Source organism: Gadus morhua, chromosome 7, assembly GCF_902167405.1.
Source record: "Gadus morhua chromosome 7, gadMor3.0, whole genome shotgun sequence".
NCBI classification, from domain to species: domain Eukaryota; kingdom Metazoa; phylum Chordata; class Actinopteri; order Gadiformes; family Gadidae; genus Gadus; species Gadus morhua.
Genome location: NC_044054.1, coordinates 9715842 through 9738080, shown reverse-complemented (window position 1 = coordinate 9738080; position 22239 = coordinate 9715842). Strand labels below are relative to the sequence as shown.

At 46.8% G+C, this 22239-nt stretch overlaps 1 protein-coding gene across 1 annotated transcript; it reads left to right on the top strand.

Moving 5' to 3' along the window:
- Positions 1-344: 344 nt before the first annotated feature.
- On the top strand, positions 345-21657 carry mybbp1a (MYB binding protein (P160) 1a). The gene is made up of 27 exons (XM_030360919.1): positions 345-623; positions 981-1076; positions 1376-1459; positions 1546-1620; positions 2205-2312; positions 2811-3001; positions 4740-4907; positions 5234-5351; positions 6324-6613; positions 6824-6934; positions 9760-9885; positions 10469-10687; positions 11560-11668; positions 11979-12066; positions 13417-13574; positions 14148-14240; positions 15324-15500; positions 15685-15858; positions 16916-17073; positions 17249-17383; positions 17495-17588; positions 17821-17952; positions 19692-19760; positions 19856-19969; positions 20070-20171; positions 20450-20574; positions 20962-21657. The coding sequence occupies exons 1-27, from the start codon at positions 438-440 to the stop codon at positions 21281-21283; spliced, it is 3822 nt and encodes a 1273-aa protein (XP_030216779.1). The 5' UTR covers positions 345-437; the 3' UTR covers positions 21284-21657.
- Positions 21658-22239: the final 582 nt, after the last annotated feature.

Sequence of the window (22239 nt, the reverse complement as noted above, 5' to 3'; positions counted from 1 at the left end):
GGTCAGTCACAGGGCACTGGCTACTTCGATTACTTTGCCACTGCAGAGAAGGTATATAGTAGTAGTGGAAGCTCAGCTCCACCATTTTATATGAGCTATTTCCTCGCACTGACATAGCAGATAGATCCCTGAATTATTTTATCTATGCATAGAGTAACAGCCATATCTGTCCAATGGGGGGCGCCAGAGGGGGGTGCGTAGGACGTAACCACCGCGGTGCCGCAGAGGCAGAGACCAGTGTTGCCAGATTGGGATAGATTTCCCGCCCAATCAGGCAATCGGGTTCTTTCGTCCTTGATCAGGTTGCCAGAAATTCAGGCCGAATCTGGCAACACTGGCAGAGACCAGCACCCGGAAGGGGACGACGGCGGTCATGCGCATGGAAGTCCACGTGTTCTCCTCACTCCTCAACAACAGTCTCTCCCGGTGTCTCAGATATGAATGTAGAGATGGGAGAAATAGCAGAAAAAGAAAAAGTGCGACCTAAAGTAACAGATGCGAAGGGTATCCTCCAGCAGAACAGAGAGTTCCTGGATTTCTTTTGGGACATTGCTAAACCTGTACAAGAGATACGACTGAGCGCAATAGAAAATCTGATACAATATCTAAAGAAGAGCGAGAAGGTTCGTGATACTTTATGATTTCCATATTAAAGAAGTAACCCTATCAGGTCTACACTCAAGAATCTGAAATATTGAGTTCGATTTCATTCGCATTTTGTTTTATACTAAAGCCTAATCTGACAAAGTAAGGGTTGGTTAATGGTAATGGGTTAGTAAGGTTAGATAATCATGTCAACGTTTGCTTGCGTACCCAACCTTTTTGAAGGCTACCTTGCATTTCTGCTTATTTATTCAATCCAGAATTGTGAAAGTGTTTATACATTTGTCCAAATGCTTTTCTCAACTTGAATGTGTGCTGTTGTATTTGCCCCCTGAGTGTCTTCACTCTCTGTGTGTCTCCCACCTACTCCGCTCCAGCCAGATGAGTTGGAGTACTCCCTGAAGAGACTGGTGGACGGGCTGTCCCACACCAGAGAGGTGGCCCGCCCCGGGTTCAGCCTGGCTCTGGGACAGGTGTGTAGAGTTAATATGGGATGATCCGCTTACTACACCACTGGGTCAGTTGCTGGGTAACCCTAGTGATGCCATTCAAAACAGTGTGGCTGCATATCAATTTTATGCTTGACCTACTATTGGGTCCGATTAAGAATATATGCCTATGAACCTTGAAGCTGGTAAAACATAACGTTTGCCTTCTACGTTGCTGGACTGGAGTCTGTCTGTCTGCATGTGTGTTTGCATGTATGTATGTATATATAATATGTATATGAAATTAACCCTGCACATACGATCCCGGTGTGATGTAATTCCAGCTGCTGATGACGTTTGGGGACATCCCGCTGCAGAGCCTTCTGGACAGGATCAAACAGAAACACAACCTCCAGAACACCAAAAAGGTTCACACTGTGATTCTCCTCCGCAAGCTCTTTAAACAAGACGTATGTTTTGCACTGGGTCTAAACAACCATTGGCTTTTTTTCAGAAACTCGTCCGAAATGCTCTGTTTGGCAACTTCTTCGGGGTTCTGGCCCTCTCCCAGTCCAACCGCCTCGCCAAGGTACGGCTCTTTGATTTATTTTTTCAAAATAATTCATTGTGCGAATGTTCTGTCAGCTGTCACTCAGACTCACTTCTTCTATGTCTGACCTGTTTCTATACCTTATGTAGTTTGACACCCACACATTTGTGATTTCAGTTGTCCTTGAGTTGGTCAATCACCCTTGTTTGAGCTCACTGTCAAAATGTTTTAAATGCATGCTGTGCATTCTGTCCACCTTCTGGTACACCCTTAATAAAGTGAATATATTGCTTTTCCAGCTTTCGCTATCCACCCTGGATCACCTCACTAAATCGGTAGCGGGGGGAGGAGTAGGGGTTGTTGTGGACATAGCGTTTGATTAATGTTACCTATTAACCCAAAACTGCCACTTACCATGACCTTGTGCAATAAGTGTTAATTGGAGTCCACATTTAAATCTTAACCAACGTTTTTTTACTTTGTGCATTGTGAACCCAGATGAATCCATGGCACTACAATGTTATGTACATCACTTTTCTTCTAAAATAGGTTGTTTTATTTATTTGGAACGTTTCTATCTGGAGATAACTTTTCCCATTTGAACACCTTGGCCTGTGTCCTAGGAATCCAAAGTGGTGCTGGGATGTATCAAGCTGCTCCAGACCCTGTCTCAGCACAGAGATCACCTGAAGGACCTGCCCACCAAGACCATGATGGACATCCTCTCCGACGTGAGTCACACCAGCCTGAAAAGCTTCTTGTGAGGTCCACCGTTTCAGACAGAGAGGGAGGAAGGCACTTGATTGGGCTAGTGATGTTATCAGATATTGTGTAACGCGTCTGTGTGGGAGGCTGGCTGGCTGACTGGCTGGCGGGGTATGTTATTGGGTTAAGACTGGCCACCCTGCAGCCTTGGATTTTAAGTACTAAAGTTAAATGTACAACAGTAAATTTAAACTTTGACCAAATTATACAATATCTGCAGTCTTGGATTAAGGTAAACCCTCTTCAGCCATCCATATAATCTAAGTGCTTGTGTCACATTTGCCATCTGCTAAAATAATTGTTGCTGACGGAATACAACGTGTGTGTGTGTGTGTGTGTGTGTGTGTGTGTGTGTGTGTGTGTGTGTGTGTGTGTGTGTGTGTGTGTGTGTGTGTGTGTGTGTGTGTGTGTGTGTGTGTGTGTGTGTGTGTGTGTGTGTGTGTGTGTGTGTGTGTGTGCGCCAGACCCCGGAGGAGGTGTTTGAGGAGGTTCTGAAAGGGGCGTTGAAGACGGAGCTATCTTCAGCCTTCAGAACCCCAGAGCAGCTGCACCTGCTGCTGGTTGCCATGCAACGCTTTCCCAGATCCTTCACCCCCAAGAACCTGAACAAACTGCTGGGATCCTCGGCTGTGATCACCGCAGACAACGTCCAGAAGTATGGCTCCCCTCCCCTCCACATCAGCACCTGGTTGACCTATAGTAGCTATGAACCACCACGTTAAGGCGTCCTCAGGCACTCTTGAGGAAAACGTGGGGATCGCCTAACATTCACTTTATATTTTCCCTCAACATTGGAAATAATGCATTGTTGCATGAGGTGGAATTGCTGGATTGTGGCTAGGGGTGTAAGGTATAAACGGTATAGAAAGTACACCGGTGTGAATTTGCGCTGCGGTATGGATTTTGTCGTTACCGCGAGACCGGTTTGACCGGTAGACAGTGTTGCGTGTAACGCATTACAAAGTAAATATTGAATTACTACAGTGACGTAACTACTTTTTCAAGTTTCGCGCAACTACTGAAAATATGGTAACGAAACATAGTTCCTTTTTCAATTCGGCGCAACATTACTTTATCCAGGGACCGTTTTGACAGCGATACTGCCTTCTCAGGCAGTATGCTATTGCGCAGGCGCAGTTGCTGCATGCTTGTCCCTTCACAAGCTCACATTCCACCCCGTACGATACAGACGCTGGTAGCCTGAAGCTGTCTCTGCATCTCAGATATCTCTTCCGTAGGCATTTTCCAAAGCCAGTCCTTACGACAAAAAAAGCCAGCGGTGGAACGAGATAACAACGCCGTCACTGTTTACCTGTGTAAGGACATGGTTCCATTTCAAAGTGTCGATAGGGCTTTAATGAGATGGTCAAAACGCTCAATCCCAGGTACACGTTACCTGCCCGCACACGCCAAATTGAGATGCCAAAACTATACGGCAAGGTCCGCAAGTAAGTCGAGAAAGAAATTGATACTTTTAATTAATTAATGTTTTTCAGAGATGGAAGTAACTTGAGAAAAGATTTTGCATTTTTTCTGTGCTGTTTTGCTGCATAACCAGTATTTTACCCCTTCAGAAGCATTTATATCGAAATTAGAATATAAAATTAACATACCGTGATATAATACCGTTATCGTCTATGCCTCAAATCATACCGTGAAATACATTTTAGTCCAAACCGTACAGCCCTAATTGTGGCCTTTATTAGTGCAGTAAGTCTGCATTTATAAACTGCTTTTCTACCCCGCGCAAAGACAATAAAATTGAGTGTCCGAGATTCACCTATTCACACACCCGAAATTAGGGATCGACCGATATATCGGTCGGCCAATATTATCGGCCGATATTCGCGTTTTTTACGTGTATCGGTATCGGCCGATACGCGGCCGATTTTCACCGATATTTTTTCGCCAAATCTTTTTTTTTTTTTTTTACTTGTTCTACCTCACCTGTTTTTACTATTTGTTAAATATAGTTTTTTATATTGAAGTTCAATAAATGTTCCTTTTTTTTAATTGAGACTTGTAACATTTGTTATCAGTGTAATTTTTATGATTGAGGGAGCAAAAAAAAAAAAAATATCGGTATCGGCTAAGGCTGATGAAAAAATATCGGTATCGTATCGGCCCTAAAAAATCAGTATCGGTCGATCCCTACCTGAAATGCTCCCGACAAGCTGGCAGTTAAAATGCATGGTAGCCACCGCTGTCGGGAGCATTTTGGGTTAGAAGTCTTGCAGGGAAACCGCTACTCTTGGCTATAAGGAGGTGGGGATCTAACAAGCAACCTGTACCAGGTTGCTTGTTAGACTGAGCCAACGCTGTACCAACTGAGCCACGGCCGGACCCTGGTATAGAACTAATCCGTGTTGTATTTCACAAATGCTCCTCAACAGGTTATCAGAGCTGTTGAAAACGGCAGCGTTCTCCGTGAAGAAGGACTGCACCCTGCCCACCGTGGCGGTGGACCTGCTGAAGCTGTCTCTGACGGAGGGAAGCTTCACGCTCTTCTGGACCAAGGTCATCGTGGGAGGCATGCTCCGGGAGCAGCAGGGGCCCACACAGTGAGTCAATGTGGAACTAAACCCAACCTTATCCATTTAGACGAAAAGGATGTACGTGGTAACATGGTCGGACTATGAATTTATCCTTGTGCAAACCTCGTCTTGAATCGCCGCTTTGAAAACGTACGATAAGATGTAAATATGGTCTAAAAGCAACCTACATTAGGTTATTAATTGCCACTTGGCCGTTTGGATCACCAGGTCAATCCACCTTCCGGCTCCACCCCTCAAATAGGATTTCAGCGAGTGGAAATATTTAAAAAGCAAACAGGACAATGTCTTCTTACCCCAATCCATGTGTTGTTGTTGTTGTTGTTGTTGTGCAGCTACCTGGCCTACCGTCTGCTGGGCACTGCGCTGCCCCTCCTGTCGTTGGAGCAGCTGGAGGAAGTGCTGTCCGGGGACGTGATGAGACACTATGGGGAGCATGTGACCTCTGCCCAAGTAAGACCTCTACTCTCCTTTACATTTTACCGGTTGAATTTAAATTTAGGGCATTTTGTTAACGCTTTTAAGCGTCTTGCAACCAATTTAAAAGGACACCTCGACCCTCGGCTAGGAGGTGCCGGGGATCTAACTAGCAGCCTTCAGGTTAGCAGCCAACCCGCTCGGCCTCCTGAGCTGCTGTCGACCCTTTGAAGCTCCTCTATGGAACTTTTCACAGAATTTTGTTTCGGTTTCTCTTTATCATGATTGCAAGTTACTAACCGTCTGCTCTCATGGCATACGAGCGCCTCCCTGAATGGACGGCGGGTTTCACTTTCTTTTGCTCCTTGTTGTTGAGGGGGGGATCAACAACAATCTGGAAGTTTGTTGAGGGGGGATCTGGAATTTGTTTGTCATTTGCTCACTGCTTACACAAACTCACACGCACAGGTAAACATTTCCCGATGGGATGACGAGATAGAACAGGCAAGATGTCTGCACATCTGCGTTCTTGGAGATAGTGTTCAAGTCAAGCCTGTGTGCTGGCCAATGTAGGATTACAATTAATAATATGCCCTTCTCTGTGAGGCTCTGTGCCGTCTCATCATGCTGTACACTGGATTTGGTCAGTGGTGACCAAGGCCAGATACATACAATGAGATGGGACCATGAGACCAAAGACGATATTTAATTATATATTCGTATGATTATATTTATTCAAGTGGAAAGTGTTTCTGTTTATTTACTGGTGACATGACAAATGAAACAGATTTCACTGGCCACCAGAGGCCACTCTTGGGCAAAGAGTGACAGAGTGGAGCTCCAATGGATCATGAGGTTTAAGAAGCTTTAGACGCAGGTCTACGGGTGCCTCTCAACAAAAAGCTGTGGTGATAAGCGGCAGGTCACCTGGAGGTCGTTACTCTGCGAGACATTTAACGGTTACGCCCAACAAAAAAACTCACTCAGTCTCTCAATCCACCCCTCCAGAAACCAGGGCGCTTCCAGCTAGCCCCTGAGATGGAGACGTACGTGACAGACTTCCTGCAGGGGTCCCAAGACCCAGACAAGCAGCTGGCGGTGGTGGTGGGCTTCTCCAAGGTCACCAACTGGGGGAACCCTGTGGTGGCGTCGTCGTGGCGCGCTGTGCAGCACCTGGGCGCCCCGGCCCTGCGGCGCTACGTGTGCTGGCTGAAGACCTCCTTCCTGGTGCCCACGCTGGACGCCGGCCTGGAGTTCAGCACGCGCAAGCAGAAGACCGCCGCGGCCGAGAAGACGCAGTGAGTGGAAGCCGCGTGGACGCAGGGGCGCAGTGCCACGTCTCCTTAGAGGAGCACAAACACTCGATGTTACGTCTCACACGTGAAACTGATTCACAATGTCTTTATTCATGCTCTTATCCTGTATGATAAATGCCCCTCGCGGAAACGTTGCCGTGTGTTTGTCAAGGGGCGCAAATGTACCTGACTAACACAGAACCTATCTCCCAGGAAGGAGAACCAACACATGCGTCTGAGGAAGTGGCTGGTGGCCCGTCTCATTTCCCTGGTAGAGAACCACAGCGTGAAGAAGGACGAGGACCTGGTCATGGACGTGGCAAGGTGACGCGCTCCGCTCCGCTCCGCACGCACTGAGGCATAGACCAGGGTTTCCCGACCTTTGACCTGATGTGTACCACTAGATTGTCATAAAGACATTTCACGGACCACCTTGCATGCAAGTGGTAAACAATAGATGGATAAACATGGCTGAGCAGAGTGCCCACGTCTTCTGTATGAAGTACTTACTGCGGGACGGCCAGGGCTAACGGAGGAAAGAGAAGGTCAGCAACTCTGATTGGGCATTCAATTAAATTGTCTTAGTCGATCCCCAGGAAAATTAACGATCAAGATTAATTTTATATTGAAATTAACTATTTATGTGCCGTATTCAAAGGCAATGAAAATGTATTGTTAATTCTCCCGCGTTTACATGGACACTTCTGGTCCGATTTAAAAGTAGAAGAACAGCTCAATCGGAATAGAAAATGATCATATATATATACGCCTCAATGCATAAAACTAATCGGATCAGAAGTGTCCATGTAAAGGTGGCTAATCGGAATAGAATTCCATGCGGAATAGAAGAGGTGGTGTAGTCCGCTATAATCGACATGTATACTAGGGCTGGGTATTGCCAGGTACCTCACAATTCAATTCAATTTGATTCTTTAGGTCTTGATTCGATTTCGATTTGATATTGATCCAATTGCTTCGATATCGATTCAATAATACGTGCATATGACAAAAATACATAATTTTATTTAGAATTAAACATTTCAAAATGAATTAACCATTTCATTGTGCTTTAACTAGCAAATTACAGTCCAAGCCCTAATGTATACACTTTTTCCGATTGGTTTGGGGTGGATGCGGCTAACTTAGAGAGATGGCATCAGCAGTTGCTGTAGTTTGCAATTGGTCCTTCTGCACTTTTATGCACACCGAACTAGATCGCTGTCAAGGAAAGTGGATATTTTGCCTGATTCATGTCTTTATCATTCTGCAACTTATCAACCCCAGCGTGTCTGGTTGCTAAGCAACGTCAACGTCTTAGATAGATAGATAGATAGATAATTGATTGTCCCTTTGGGGAAATTGTTCTCGGTGAATAGACAGATTCACATGACCGTTAACCAGAGCAACAACATAAAAAGTCTGTCTTTGGCAGACTTTCTCTGCTGAACAACACTACAAATGGTAATTGTAAAAAGACACAACATGTGAAGATATTTTTTAGCATTAGTTTTGTCGATGAAAAATTTGCGTCATCGATGAAATTCTTAATGATGGGCAACGTTAGATCTGATCCGTCTTTGTTTTTGTTCGATTTGTAGATCGTCGATTAATCATGCCCATTCCCTAGAACAAGTTAAGATACAATATTTACTCAACTATATTTATAATATATTTATCATTAATAATCTTTATTATTTGGGACTTTTCTATTATTTTTTTCTACTGTAAATGTGTTTATTTCAAGAATGAAAACCAAGAATATAGTTAGACTTTGGTCAATTGGTCAATCTGAAAACCTTTATCGTCTGGATCAATAGTTGTCTTCTCTTTCGTGATTGGCAGGCGATCGCGAGGCTTCTGAGAAATTAGTATAACGTTCAGACCATTGTTGAGAGCATTTACTTTAAGGTAGAAATTAATTATGTAATAATAATGTATTGATTGTAAATTAATTTAAAGGTCCCATGGAATTCTACTTTATGGATGCTTATACATAGGTGTTAGTGGGCCCTTAATACAGTATTTGAAGAGGTTCAAGAAATTCAGCCTTGGTGCAGAACGAGCCAGTCCCTCAATGAGCTTTTCCAAACGTGCCGTTTTTTCGAGGCGGGTCAAGGAGGAGGTTGGGGGTGTGGCCCTGAGCAGCTTGCGGCCACGGTACCATGTTCTAGTGTTTACACTGGATGTATCGCAATGGCAAGGCGCACACAGCTTATGGCCGTGTTCTGTCAATATTTTTTAGAACACTCCCGGTGCTCCGGCGGGAGTCCTGGATCTAAATATCATATTATACATAGAAATCTATATCATAAAATATATTTTGGCGAGCAGCGAGTAAAGGGCAAGACGAGAGCCCAGGTCAAGCGGTTATGCAAGTCTCGCGCCCCTTACACTGTACGACTCCCGAGAGTTGCCTCTATTGAACACACGTTACACACTAAAAAACCCTCAACAAAGCGAATTAACATAAACGTCTCGGTGACGGTGTCGGGAATAATAACTCAGTAACACTAACCCACCTATAGAGACTAACCCCACACAATGTCTGCTGCAAAGGACCTAGGAGGGCGCCAGAGGTCCAACTTGCGATTGTCGAAATTCCCCCCCTTTCAGGATCCCTTGCGGCACCCTGAACACGGTCACCACATCCATGGTCGCCACAACATATTATCACGGGCAAAAGCTTTGTGCGCCTCAAGACAATATTATGAATCTAAAACGCCTGCGTCGGCTTCTTCCACTCATTGTCTCATGTCTCATTGGCGGGCCAAACTCTCTGGGTGGGCAAAGCAGAGAAGGGGAGGTAACCTGGCCCCTTATGACGACATATGGGGCCGAATTCGAAATCGGAGCATCTGAGCTTTTATTTATCAAAGGCGGAGCAGGATAGCTAGCGGTCGTCTTAAACCTAACGCCATTTCTAGCTACTGGGGGACCATAGGCAGGCTAGGGGAACTCATATTAATGTTAGAAAACCTCAAAGTGAAATTGTCATGCCACGGGACCTTTAACAATCTCTTCCATCTTCAGAGAACATGAATATATGTGCTGTGGTTTGTTCATAGTTACTAAAACTGGGTGGGAATGAGAGCTGAACCGAGTGGAGCCGTTCTGCCCATTTGTGTGACTGAGAAACGTTCCTTTTGCAGGTTTGTGTTCTTCCACGCGTTCTTCGTGGCTAAGAAGGCGACCTCAGACATCCCGGAGACCGAGGCCAAGCTCTCTGTGCCGCTGGACGAGAGCACGAGAGCAACCCTCGTCGGAGGATTCTTCGGGTAGGAATCCCTTCTCCCGTGCTCGATGGATCATGGAACTAATGGGCTGGTTGATTGTTGGTCATTTGATCCTAATATGGGATTAATATTGGCAGTGGAATTAATTGGCGATGTGTGTTTGTTTGATGACATCAGGAGTTCCCTACCATCTTTTTGTGACGCCTTGCTCGAGCAGTCAAGTGGGCATTATCTCTTGCAAGTTGCATCCTCAGCGAGTCTTGCTTCTGACAGGTTCATCCTTAGATAAATCGTTTTGGCAATATTGAAAGGGTGATGAATAATGTAATGAATTATAGAATACGGCTGTAACATTTGGAAAATGAATGTGTTGTGTACAGTCAATCTCTTCGTTTATTGAAATGATAACGAGTTATTGGAGGAAATCAAATCAACAAAGTACATCTCATAATATTTGTGTATGTCACTGTAATGTTTCAATTTGATGACCTTTTTCTGTGTTTTGCCTCACGGTCTAGAGGATTCTGTGCCGGTGGATTCTCCATCTAGTTCCTGATCAGTGCTGCACGCCAGCTGGCGTCTGTACGTCCCTACATAAAACACTAACCCGCCCCCGTCTGTTCAGCCTCCTGCACACCATGCACCACCTGCCGCTGCTCGGGGAGCCCGCCGAGCCCGTCCCCGCCGAGTCCGTCTCCAGCGGGCGCCGGGTCCAGGGGGTCACCGCAGACGGCTCCATGTGGATCCACTGCCTGGTGCAGTACGCCGACGCCCTGCTCAACAAGCCCAAGCACGTCCAGAGTGCCCTGCCCTTCAGTGCGGAGCAGAGGACGGCCTGGGACGGGTACAGACCCCCACAGTCCAGGGGACCCCCATACAGACCACTAGGGCCGATACAATAGGAGATGGACAGATACAGACCCCCACAGTCCAGGGGACCCCCATACAGACCACTAGGGCCGATACAATAGGAGATGGACAGATACAGACCCCCACAGTCCAGGGGACCCCCATACAGACCACTAGGGCCGATACAATAGGAGATGGACAGATACAGACCCCCACAGTCCAGGGGACCCCCATACAGACCACTAGGGCCGATACAATAGGAGATGGACAGATACAGACCCCCAAAGTCCAGGGGACCCCCATACAGACCACTAGGGCCGATACAATAGGAGATGGACAGATACAGACCCCCACAGTCCAGGGGACCCCCATACAGACCACTAGCGCCGATACAATAGGAGATGGACAGATACATACCCCCACAGTCCAGGGGACCCCCATACAGACCACTAGGGCCGGTACAATAGGAGATGGACAGATACAGACCCCCAAAGTCCAGGGGACCCCCATACAGACCACTAGGGCCGATACAATAGGAGATGGACAGATACAGACCCCCACAGTCCAGGGGACCCCCATACAGACCACTAGCGCCGATACAATAGGAGATGGACAGATACAGACCCCCACAGTCCAGGGGACCCCCATACAGACCACTAGGGCGGATACAATAGGAGATGGACAGATACAGACCCCCACAGTCCAGGGGACCCCCATACAGACCACTAGGGCCGATACAAAGGGAGGATCCACCAAGTCTATTATTCAGCGGAGCCATTACATTAGTTACATTACATTAAAATAGTCCATCACTTTGTGCGTTCCTTACGGTTAGACCTGTGTGTTAACATGTGTTCCTCCTCCCAGTATGAACGTCTCTGTGGCTTCTCTGATGAAGAAGGCCAAGAAGGAAGCCAGTCCGGAGATCCACTCCTTCCAGCAGCTGCTGATGCTGGTGGGCTTCCACCTCTTCAAGGTACGGCTTCACGCTGCCTGCTACTGCTCATAGACTGGGGAAGAGGTGGGGACATAGCGTTACAACCACCATCGGTTCGGTGTATATCGGTCTTCTATCGCGCTCTAGTGGCATGCATGGTGAATGGAGGGCAGGATGGGATTGTTTTCATATAACTATCCCTATGGTTAACAAAAGGTTATGGTTCGAGCTTGACTTCAAGTCTTGGAGCTGCTAGTGGGCTGACCGTCGTGGCTGTGACGTCATTGATAATGACGGGTGGTAGTGTTGAACGAGAGACGAGGACAGCGGTGTTGTGTTTGTTCTGTAGAACCCGGAGGAGTTGGTGGACATCCTGCAGGACATCCAGAGCTGCATTAAGAAAGCCCAGGAGAAGAAGAAGAAGAGGAAGAGTCAAGGTGAACCAACGCACACATGCACAACGTTTACATGATGGGATCGTTTTAACAAGTCCAGTACAGTACTTCTGCATCAGAAGCACCAATTCTACTTTCTTACAGCCTGGCTGATATTCTACAAATACTTACGTGCAACCATTTGCGTGTTAATAATTCTTAAAGTACATTTATGTCCATTACAAATACTCATTGTCTGTGCTGAGTTCAGAGACGCTCGTATATATATATATATTGCAACTCACTAATTACCCCTATTAGGATACACAGTAATGCATTACATTTTACATTTGCGTTACATTTCAAAACATAGCTGCAAAGCAGCAATGAGGGGATAAAGCGTGGCTGTTCGGCTTGCTCGGCTGCAACATTTCGCTGTCCTGACTCCATGTAACAAATTTGGTGTTGATACGGAAAGGTTTGGCTAATTATAGCGTCCCTTAGCATCTTCCCGTGGTGGAAGATTAACGCATGCATTATGCACATTCAGGATGATGTCAAGAGTCCTCGTTTCAAGTTTGGCGTTGGCGGATGTTGCACAACGTCTTGTGCATGCATGCGTGCAAATGCAGATGATCTGAAACCAGCCTAATGGCTCTCACGGGCAAACAGAGTTGAAATTGAAAAAATCGGAATGGTATCGTTTGTGCGGCTCCATCTGAAGATCATCTCCTCCATGTTCCGTGAACAGCAGATGAAATTTGTGATGGCTGAAACTTTTCCTAGAATTTGATTTAAATAGAAGGCTGTAAATTGGCGAGAGGGATCACGTCATAGCACGCATGCAAGAAACTGCAGTTACGTTACGTACTTATCCACACGACACATAAACAGACAGGGCTACACACAGGAGCGTCTCCACCTCTGTCATGGTCCACGTTCTTTCGCGCTGATCCTGCTATGTTCAATAATAAATCATTGTTGTTGACTGAACGCTGATGCTCATATTTAAAGTTGTCAGGCTTGGACGTCTCGCTCATTATTATTAGTCCAGTGGCGTCACTCTGGCAAATCAGTGGCCAGCAGCCTGTGTACGTCACACAAAAGTATCAGTTCAGCTCTCTTGGAACATTTTTAAGGTGAGACAAAAAATAAGTACCAGGTACCACATTTTGGTGATCGAAACTCAAAAAATGGCGGGTCGAGGCGAGTTGAGCTGGTACTGTCAGTGGAAAAGGGAGAATAGACTCCAATGTCAGGGATAATAATAATAAGAAAACATAGAAACACAATGGGTGTCTCGCAGCTTCACTGCTTGACCCCAAATAAAGCCTTTAGAGTATAACAAACACACACACTGTATGTACGTGCGTGTGCTGTTGATATATCTATCTCTCTCTGCACCCCTCACAGCTAAAGAGGAGCTGGAGCCCCACTGGGCCGAGGTGGTGGTGGACATTCTGCTGTCTCTGCTGTCCCAGTCCAGCCGCCACATCAGACAGGTCTGCAAGACGGTGTTCGCCTCCATCTGCCCCCACGTCACCGCCGCCTCGCTCACCATTATCCTGGAGGTAAGTGTGGAACCAAAGGGGATCCGACTATGAGAAACCCCATTAGATTCGAATTCAATCAGACTAAGGTGTATTCATGCATCTTAATAATCCTATCATAGTCAAACTAACCCAATAATTCAATTTTCCTTACTGTCATGTAAATGCAAGTGTGTCTCTAGAAATAACGTGGCTACCCAGCAGCTGTTAGTGAGAACGGCTGTGTGAGAATATCAGTTGGGGTTGACCGATCCGTCCTACTGTAGATGCACAGGGTTTAGGGACGTTACCATGGAGACCCTGACCTATCGAACAACCATGACACACCTTTACATGTACTGCTGTCTGATGATCCTTGACCCAATAAATATTGACTATACCATTGAGTTCAGCTCCAGAAGGGATTTGTGTCCATCGAGTCGAAATAAGAGGTCTAACGTTTATTTTCGCAAATGAAAATGGACAACTGTCTTGCAATCGTTATACATTATTGACTGTAATGTGGGACACAGATGTTGAGCAGAGTCTACATACGGCTGCCAAGCTGAAGGCCCCTGGATGTGATTGGCTGTGCATGTATCACCTTCCACACAGCTGCTGGACACAGATAAGGATGATGCTTTGGTCGTCACCAACCAGGATCCAACCAAGCAGGAGGGTGAAGACCAGGAGATGAAGGACGGGGAGGTGAGTTATCTGGTGAAGGGTCTGCTTGGTATTTATCATAGAGCTGCGTTCATATTGTTGTTATTAATTCCTGTGGCTAGGTTGACTGCATGGTGGCTGTAGTCCCCAGTATTCCCTCACTATTGTGTTTGTAACTATTTTCTGTGTAGCAGTCAAACTGAATCAACAGACACTGTTGTTGCCATGTTGCAACAAGCCAAGCAATTGCTTTTATTTTTAAAGGGTCCAGCTTGCCTTGTTTTATTGCTTCATGTGTTCATGGTAGGGACGCACCGAATATTCGGCCACTGAAAATGTTCGGCCGAAAATGGCCCAAAACATAATTTTCGGTTTCGGCCGAAAAAAATACACCGAACATTTTTATTTTTGATTAAAAAACAACAACAACATTGTTCTTAAATTCTTGCTATAAGGTCTGCTGGAATGTTAGAAAACGTTCAGTATTAAATAAATATTTTGTATCAAATTTGTAATCGATTTTTTTTATTGAAAAGCGAGACAAAAAAGTTTATAAAGGACATTTAATTGTTTGATTTATGCAATGGTGAAAAATTAAAGCAAAATAAATGAAAAACAGCAAAAGCCACATTCGGTATTCGGCTTTCGGCCAACTGTTCAGTATATTCGGTTTCGGCTTCGGCCAAGAATTTTCATTTCGGTGAATCCCTAGTTCATGATCACAACAAGTTCCAACATGTTCCCCCTGCTGATGTGAGTTGGTCTTAATTATTATTATTTATTAATGAGGAGGCCTCAGGCCTGCCACATAGCTAGGCGTAGGATGTAGGCTGGAGGATTATTTTAGTTTTCATGTTTTAAACTCAAAATCTGTTCTTTAAGTTTGATTTCTTTAGGCCTGTCCTCATCTGTCCTCATGTTGGGACTCGGTAAGGGCAGGGACCCCAGAGTGGGTCTTGCTCATCAAACTCTTCAGCATAAAGCTCCGTCCCTAAAACGGATGGCCTGATTTTGAGCGGGGCCATAGCCCAACCAGGCAGTGCTTATACAGGCCGGTGCATCCCTCACAGTATTGGTTTCAAAATGATGTCCTCACACACGTTTGTGCTCTTGTGGCATCCCCAGAACGAGTCATCTGATGAAGATGAGGAGGAGGAGGAGGAGGACGAGGAGGAGGAGGACGAGGACGACGATGAGGATGATGTTGATGATGACGAAGAAGAAGAGGCTATGGTTGAAGGGGAGGTGGACCCAAACTTCCGCCTGGAGCTGATGAAGGTTCTTCAACAGCAGAATGCCCTGGTTGGTTGTGTTCAGTGTCTCCCAATCTAGAGTCTGCTCCCCTAGTTTCCTTAATACATAAAGCGACCTCAATCAGAATCAATATGGACAATACCTTTTTTATTTCAACGCCATGAATGCAAGGACATGCTTGACAAATATCCTATATCATTGATGTGTATTCTAAACGGTTTTGTGACCACAGCCTACAGAGGAGGACGTGAGCGACGAAGAAGACCTGGACGATGAGGCCATGATGTCGCTGGACGCCGGCCTGGCGGCACTCTTCTCGGAGCAGAAGAAGAAGATGGAGGCCAAGAGGGAGCAGAAGTTCAAAGTGACCAAGGAGAGAACGCTCATCATCGAATTCAAGATGAAGGTACCTCCTCTCTTCTGGGACCCTGCAGGGGTAATAACTTTACGGTACACCAACAACAGAGCCCTGTCCGCAAGCCAGAAAGGCGTACCTTTGGACTGCAACATGTGGGAGGCTATTTCAGGGACCAAAATGCAATCATTTTCTGAAATGAACTGCGATTCATTTAGCATTATTTTGATTTGGTAGTTTCCCTTAAAGCTCTTCAAAATCATGTCTTTTTCTTTTATTTGTCACCCTTCCCCCAAATTTCTTCTCTCACCAGTATCAAAACCTCAGTCTTACTGTGTGTTCACACCAAACGCGACGGGGTGACACGACTCCATACAAAGTCAACGTAGAGACGCGTATCACGCAACATTTGTCGCTAGAAAAACCTGCGGCAAGATTTGACTTGTGGCGTGGCATGAACGCCCTGTCACGGGCGAGCGCGGTCACAAGGATTTGCAGAGCGCAACGTTTCGCTCGAGTTGAAATATTAGAAATTTGCCGAGACATTAGTGTGATGTCAGCCAATCAGCCTTCACTCCCTGAGTGACGTAACGTCGTAACAGCCAATCAGCGTTCAATACAATATGAATGGACTGCGTCGGGTTCTCCGACGTCTCTGGTGCTTCCACAACAACTCAACTTCCTCATACACGCACGTCGATATTTGAGTGATAAAAATTGCACAAATCACCAATGCGACGGATTAGGATTTGGCGCGCGCCAAAATGTATGCGACACCGCAACCAAAATTTATGCGACACCGCGACCAGGTGACAAATGTGCCGTTATGCTAGACAGTTTATCTAAAATACCAAACACCATGACCAACGTAGACTGTGTGTGCATCGGGCTGCTCCCAGCGCTTAGAATGGACGGTCTGTCAATGTTGAGACATTGGAAAGGAACTCTTTATTATCATTCTTTGACCTGTGTGTGTGTGTGTGTGTGTGTGTGTGTGTGTGTGTGTGTGTGTGTGTGTGTGTGTGTGTGTGTGTGTGTGTGTGTGTGTGTGTGTGTGTGTGTGTGTGTGTGTGTGTGTGTGTGTGTGTGTGCGCGCGCCCGCCCCCAGGTGCTGGACCTCCTGGAGGTGTTTGTGAGCAAGCAGGCGGGCAGCCCCCTGGTGCTGGGCCTGGTGGAGCCCCTGTTGGGGGTCCTGGAGAGGAGCCATGGCTCGGACCGCCACCAGCAGGACCAGGACTTCCTTCGCAGGGTGGCGGACATCTTCAGGTACCAACCGCAGGGCATTAGTTAGTTTTGTTCAGGATATTTAGTCGTTTTGTGTCTGTTTATACATGGTCAAATAATGAGGAAAAAAACTAAAAGAAAGCAGGAAGTGCAAAGCAAGTATTCCTGTTCATATTTTGTGGTGTGTGTGTGTGTGTGTGTGTGTGTGTGTCGTCAGGAACCAGCTGTGCAGGTCCAAGGTGTACTGTAAGACCGCGGGCGACAGGCAGGCAGAGCTCCACGACCTCCTCGAGAAGCTGGTCCACAAAGCCCAGAAACACACCGACTCGTCGGTCTCGCTCTACTTCTTCAGGTTGGCACCTCGGCGCCGCGACACGCGTCACCCCCCCCCACGCTGGCTCCTCCTCCTGCTCTTCTGAGGCCGGCCGTTTTTCCTCATATCATCGCTGGTTTGTTTCCCCAGCGCTTCTCTCTACCTGGTGAAGGTGTTAAGGGGAGGCCTTCCGTCGGCTGAGACCACCGAGGGGAAGACCCCTGAGGCGCCCTCAAGCCAAGACGTAGGTTTCTGTGGCTTCCTGGATCCAGGGTTTGCTCTCAGCTAACGCCGTGTTCAGTCTGAGTTTTTCATTATTGTAATTGGATGAAATAGCCCAAATGAACTACACGGTCAAAATCGGTTCTAGGTACAGAAGGTTGTCTGTTTGATCAACACATATCCCTTTGTTGCCCCGAGTGATGTTATGCCTTAAGGGCAGAGGTTCAGGACTCTTGTGTCTGCCTCTCCTTCAGCTGCAGTTCTTGGGGAGCGTGGAGGTGGAGCGCGTGTCGGCCCTCTTCAGAGAGGCCCTGTGCTCCCTCATGACCAGGAGAAACAGCCCTCTGACCGGACAGATGTTCGTCGACCTCTGCAACAGATTCCCAGTGAGTCCCTGTCCCCCCCACCAAGTCTCCACACCAGTCCCCACACCAGTCCAGGCGTTGCCCATCGGCCGAGGCAGTGTCTCTCAAACTGTTCAGTGGGGCTGAACGTTGGGAATGTTGGGAAATGAGTTTGTAAGGTTTATCTCCGACGCTTAATTCAGTATTGGACTGCATCGTTGAGCTGGTTTTTCCTTTATTTCCCATTTATGTATATTCAAATGCTGCAGGTAGAAGGCTAGGTTGCGTTTTGGTCTGAATATCCCAGTGAGGAAATGTTTATGTAAGGGTGCTACACGTCTGAGAACGTCAACGCCTGAAGGAACCGGCAGCCATCATCAGAAGGGCCAGTTATGGGCTGTTTGTTAGGTTTGTAGTCAGATAATCCAACATTATTTAAATGCTCCGGTAGCACTTAGACAGCTGCCTTCCAGGGTGAGGACAGCCATTGACCCCTGGAACGCTAATGGGTTTAGAAGGGTTTGAATAAAGATTTAGCAGCTATTTCAATTTTCAAACAAGTCCATAAGACACCACAAAGCTCTGCCTACTAATAATAACAACGTGTTGGTTATTTGGTCAACTGAATGGACCGGGTGCAATGTTTTTCCTTTTATTGCGATCCATTATGCAATATTGAACAGATTTGTCTCACCAATTGAACCTCTGATCTAATTTCTCCAGCGGTGGTTTCTGCTACATTTACAGTCCATTCATAGTGTATCTTTCAATTTCTTTTCTACCAAATATTCTGATATGCTTTTGGAAATCTAAAGTATATTGGAAGCGTGAAGTTATGTATCCTGGCTCTAGGGGTCAGTGTGTGAGCACGAAAGGGCCAATACCTAGACCCTGTTGTCCCTCCCTACCTGTTATGGTACACACGGTGTGTGTGTGTGTGTGTGTGTGTGTGTGTGTGTGTGTGTGTGTGTGTGTGTGTGTGTGTGTGTGTGTGTGTGTGTGTGTGTGTGTGTGTGTGTGTGTGTGTGTGTGTGTGTGTGTGTGTGTGTGTGTGATCAAATGGTTGGTTGGGATAACACGCTGACTAGGAAGAGACTCTGAGGCAGGGCTCACCAACACGGTGCCCGCGGGCAACAGGGCGCCCGCTAGCACCACATGAGGCGCCCGCAGGCCTGTTCTGAACATAGCACAACTCAATCTTGAACAACTCTTTCCCACTTTTTTTAAGTCATTGTTGATAATTATTGTGAGAAATCATTAACATGATCAGTGTCTTCACATATAGATGAGTATCATTAATAAGCATATGTAACTAAAGGCAAACTGAGTAAATTGGTTATTTCAGAAGAGTGTATCAAACTGGGCGCCCTTCGTATGACTCGGTACCCATGAAGTAGCTCTCGGGTTCAAAAAGGTCTGTGACCCCTGTTCTGAGGTTTATAACGCGTTAGTCTCACAAATCCCGCTTTACATGATCATCTAAAGTCTGATGGCAGACCGGGTGAGTGGCCGGCGGGGGGGGGGGGGGGGGGGGTCTGGTGTACTGGGTAGTTCCTGTCCCCCCTGGGGCCCCCCCTCTCCAGGAGACATACAGACTTCCCTCTCCTGGGGGTCCCTCCTCCGCTGGTTGATGGAGGTCTAGAGGCTACTGTTTTTCCCACCTGACTTGAGGTTTAACATGTGGGCCTGGTAAAACCTCTGGGAGACACGCATTTGACTAAGGGCTGCGTTTCCACACTGTATTTATATATCTAAGAGGTTTCCTGGTGATTTGCTCGCAGGCTCTGGGCGTCAACATACTGGACACTGCGGTACAGAACATCACGGCTGGAGTTCGAGAACATCAGCAGGTGAGAACCAAAGTCCTCTTCAAACCCCACTGGATGTCAACGTTGACGCGTGTGGGATGGAGGACGCCTTCAACATGTGTGTTGTGTGTTTTCAGGGCCAGGCCTGCATGATGGTGCTGCGGATGGTGCAGAACAGAGACGTGCAGCAGCTGCTGGCGGGCCAGCCCTGGCTGGAGCTGTGTGTGAAGCTGGTGGAGCAGCTGGTGGCGGTACGGCGTCGAAACAACACCCCTCCGCACCACAGCCTCACTCCCCGTCTGTCCTGAGAGGCTCTGTTGTGTTTAACGTCGTGTCCCCTGCGTCTCTCAGACTCTGAAGGAGGTCGGGGAGTGCCAGAGCAAGGTGTCCCAGGAGAAGCTGGCCAAAGCCCTGGAGCTCTGTCAGTTCCTGCTGAAGAACATCAAGACAAAGGTGAGGCCACACGAGAATCAACGGGGTGTCCCAAAGTGCACGCATACTCTTGTTCTAACCGTTTGTAAAGAAGCTTAACCTTTGATATACGCGAGGGTGCCTCTGTCCGTTTCTACTACTGAATGTCAAACGTTGACCCACGTTCCTTAATCACAAAGATTTTATTGTTTTATTCATCCAAAAGTTTGGTCGTGGAGCAGTTCTTTTGTGCTGGAAGTCACATGACACCGTATAGGTTTACTAAGCGTTGTCTCCTGTGTGTGTGTGTGTTGTTTCAGAACCCGTCGGTGAGCGTGGGCCCCCTGCAGGTGGTGCTGGGGTCCCTGGCTGAGACCATCAGCCTCAAGAAGACGGGAGGCCTGGATGACACCTACTGGGCCGTCATGAAGCACTTTGGAGTGATGTGAGTGATGCCGGACGCGTCTCGCCGCCAACCCTTTGCGTTCTTTTTACGACCCAGGCAACGTGACGCAAGCTGTGATTGGTTTAAATCTCATTGGCTCAAGGAGCCGACCGCTGAATCCATGGTTACAGTCCGTTTAACAAACACTGTTTATGCTCAACTTGAGGGAATTAGTGTTAGGCCTGACCCTAACTGACTAGTTAAAACAGTTTTTGAAGTTTTATTAAATGAGAACTTGACTACCTCTTATGTTTCTTTCTATGTTGGAGATTACAAAGATAGAAGCTGTTATTTTAGGTGTGTTTTGAAGAATTGTAATTAAGTATTGAGAGCCATTTAGTATCCTCTGACCACACATAAAGCATAATTTCCCTGTTGTTCTGACAGACGGCCCAAGGTGGAGAAGGTGAAGAAGCCCGAGGAGCCGACCGTGCCCCAGGCCACTTCGCTGCCCAAGAAGAAAGGCTTCCTGCCCGAGTCCAAGAAGAGGAAGAACCGCAACAAGCAGGGGGAGAAGGAGGGGGAGGCAGCCCCGACGGCCGCCGTGGCCCCCGGGGACAAGGGGCCGTCCAAGAAGAAGAACAAGAGGAAACCCAAGAGGAAGCTGGCCGACGAAGGAGCCAGCCCCGCCAAGAAGGCCAAGCCCCAGTCCGGGAACAAACCCGGCGCCAACAAAAAGAGCAAGAAGCAGGGAGCCGGAGCCGATTGAGGCCCCGTGGCCGGTCGGGGGCCCCCCCATCAGACCTGTGCTCCAAGGACAATATGAGACCTCTGCATGTTGTAGTTGATCCTGTGAGACGCTTCAGGCTCCTTTACCATCGATTAGAGTCTTTGTGATCACTATACGGTCACTCTTTACATGTTGTGGGCTACAAAGCTACAAACCAGTTTTTATAAAGATATATGAAATTTGTTTCTCTGTCAAACATTACAATTAAAACCGGAATTTAGTGTTTTGACAAGATTGTTCCCCGGATTGTATTTTAGATACGATGTGTAACTGTTTGTCTGTTGGGCCGATGGCCTCATCTCCAGCTATCTGACCATTGTGAGAATGATTAAACAGGTTTACCTTGTACAGTGTATGGGAAGTTGTGAGTATTCTATTCGTTGGGTTTGTATCTTGTATAAGGTGACGTTTTGGACTGCAACGTAACTTGTCCAATCTCATGATGATGAATGAAAAGGAAAATTAGATGAATGTTAGTTTAAGATGATACCGGAACGTGGGGCTTGGATGAGGTCATTGGTGACTTGCAGAAGAGTCGGCTCATTTATCAAACATTTGTAAAACCTAACCTACGTACAACATTTAGTTAACCTAGTGATTAGCGCCTTGGGCTAAGCATGGCTTTACACACTCCTTTGATAAACTAAGCGAGCAAGGACAGCCCAAGACCAGACAAGATGGGACACTTGTCCACGGGCCGACCTTGTAGCTGACGTCACATCAGTATTCAGGACAGCAGCTGTAGCTGGAGGAGGTGACGTCATCAGAGAGATTTACATCCCCCTTGAAGGGCTTGTTCATCAGCACACAAGGACACGATGAATATATCCTGGCTGAATCTTTACATTAAAGGATATACATTTCTTTGCTCATGATAGTATGAATAGTATCAGAAGATACATTTAAAACGTGGTTAATTATGTGTTGAGGGATAA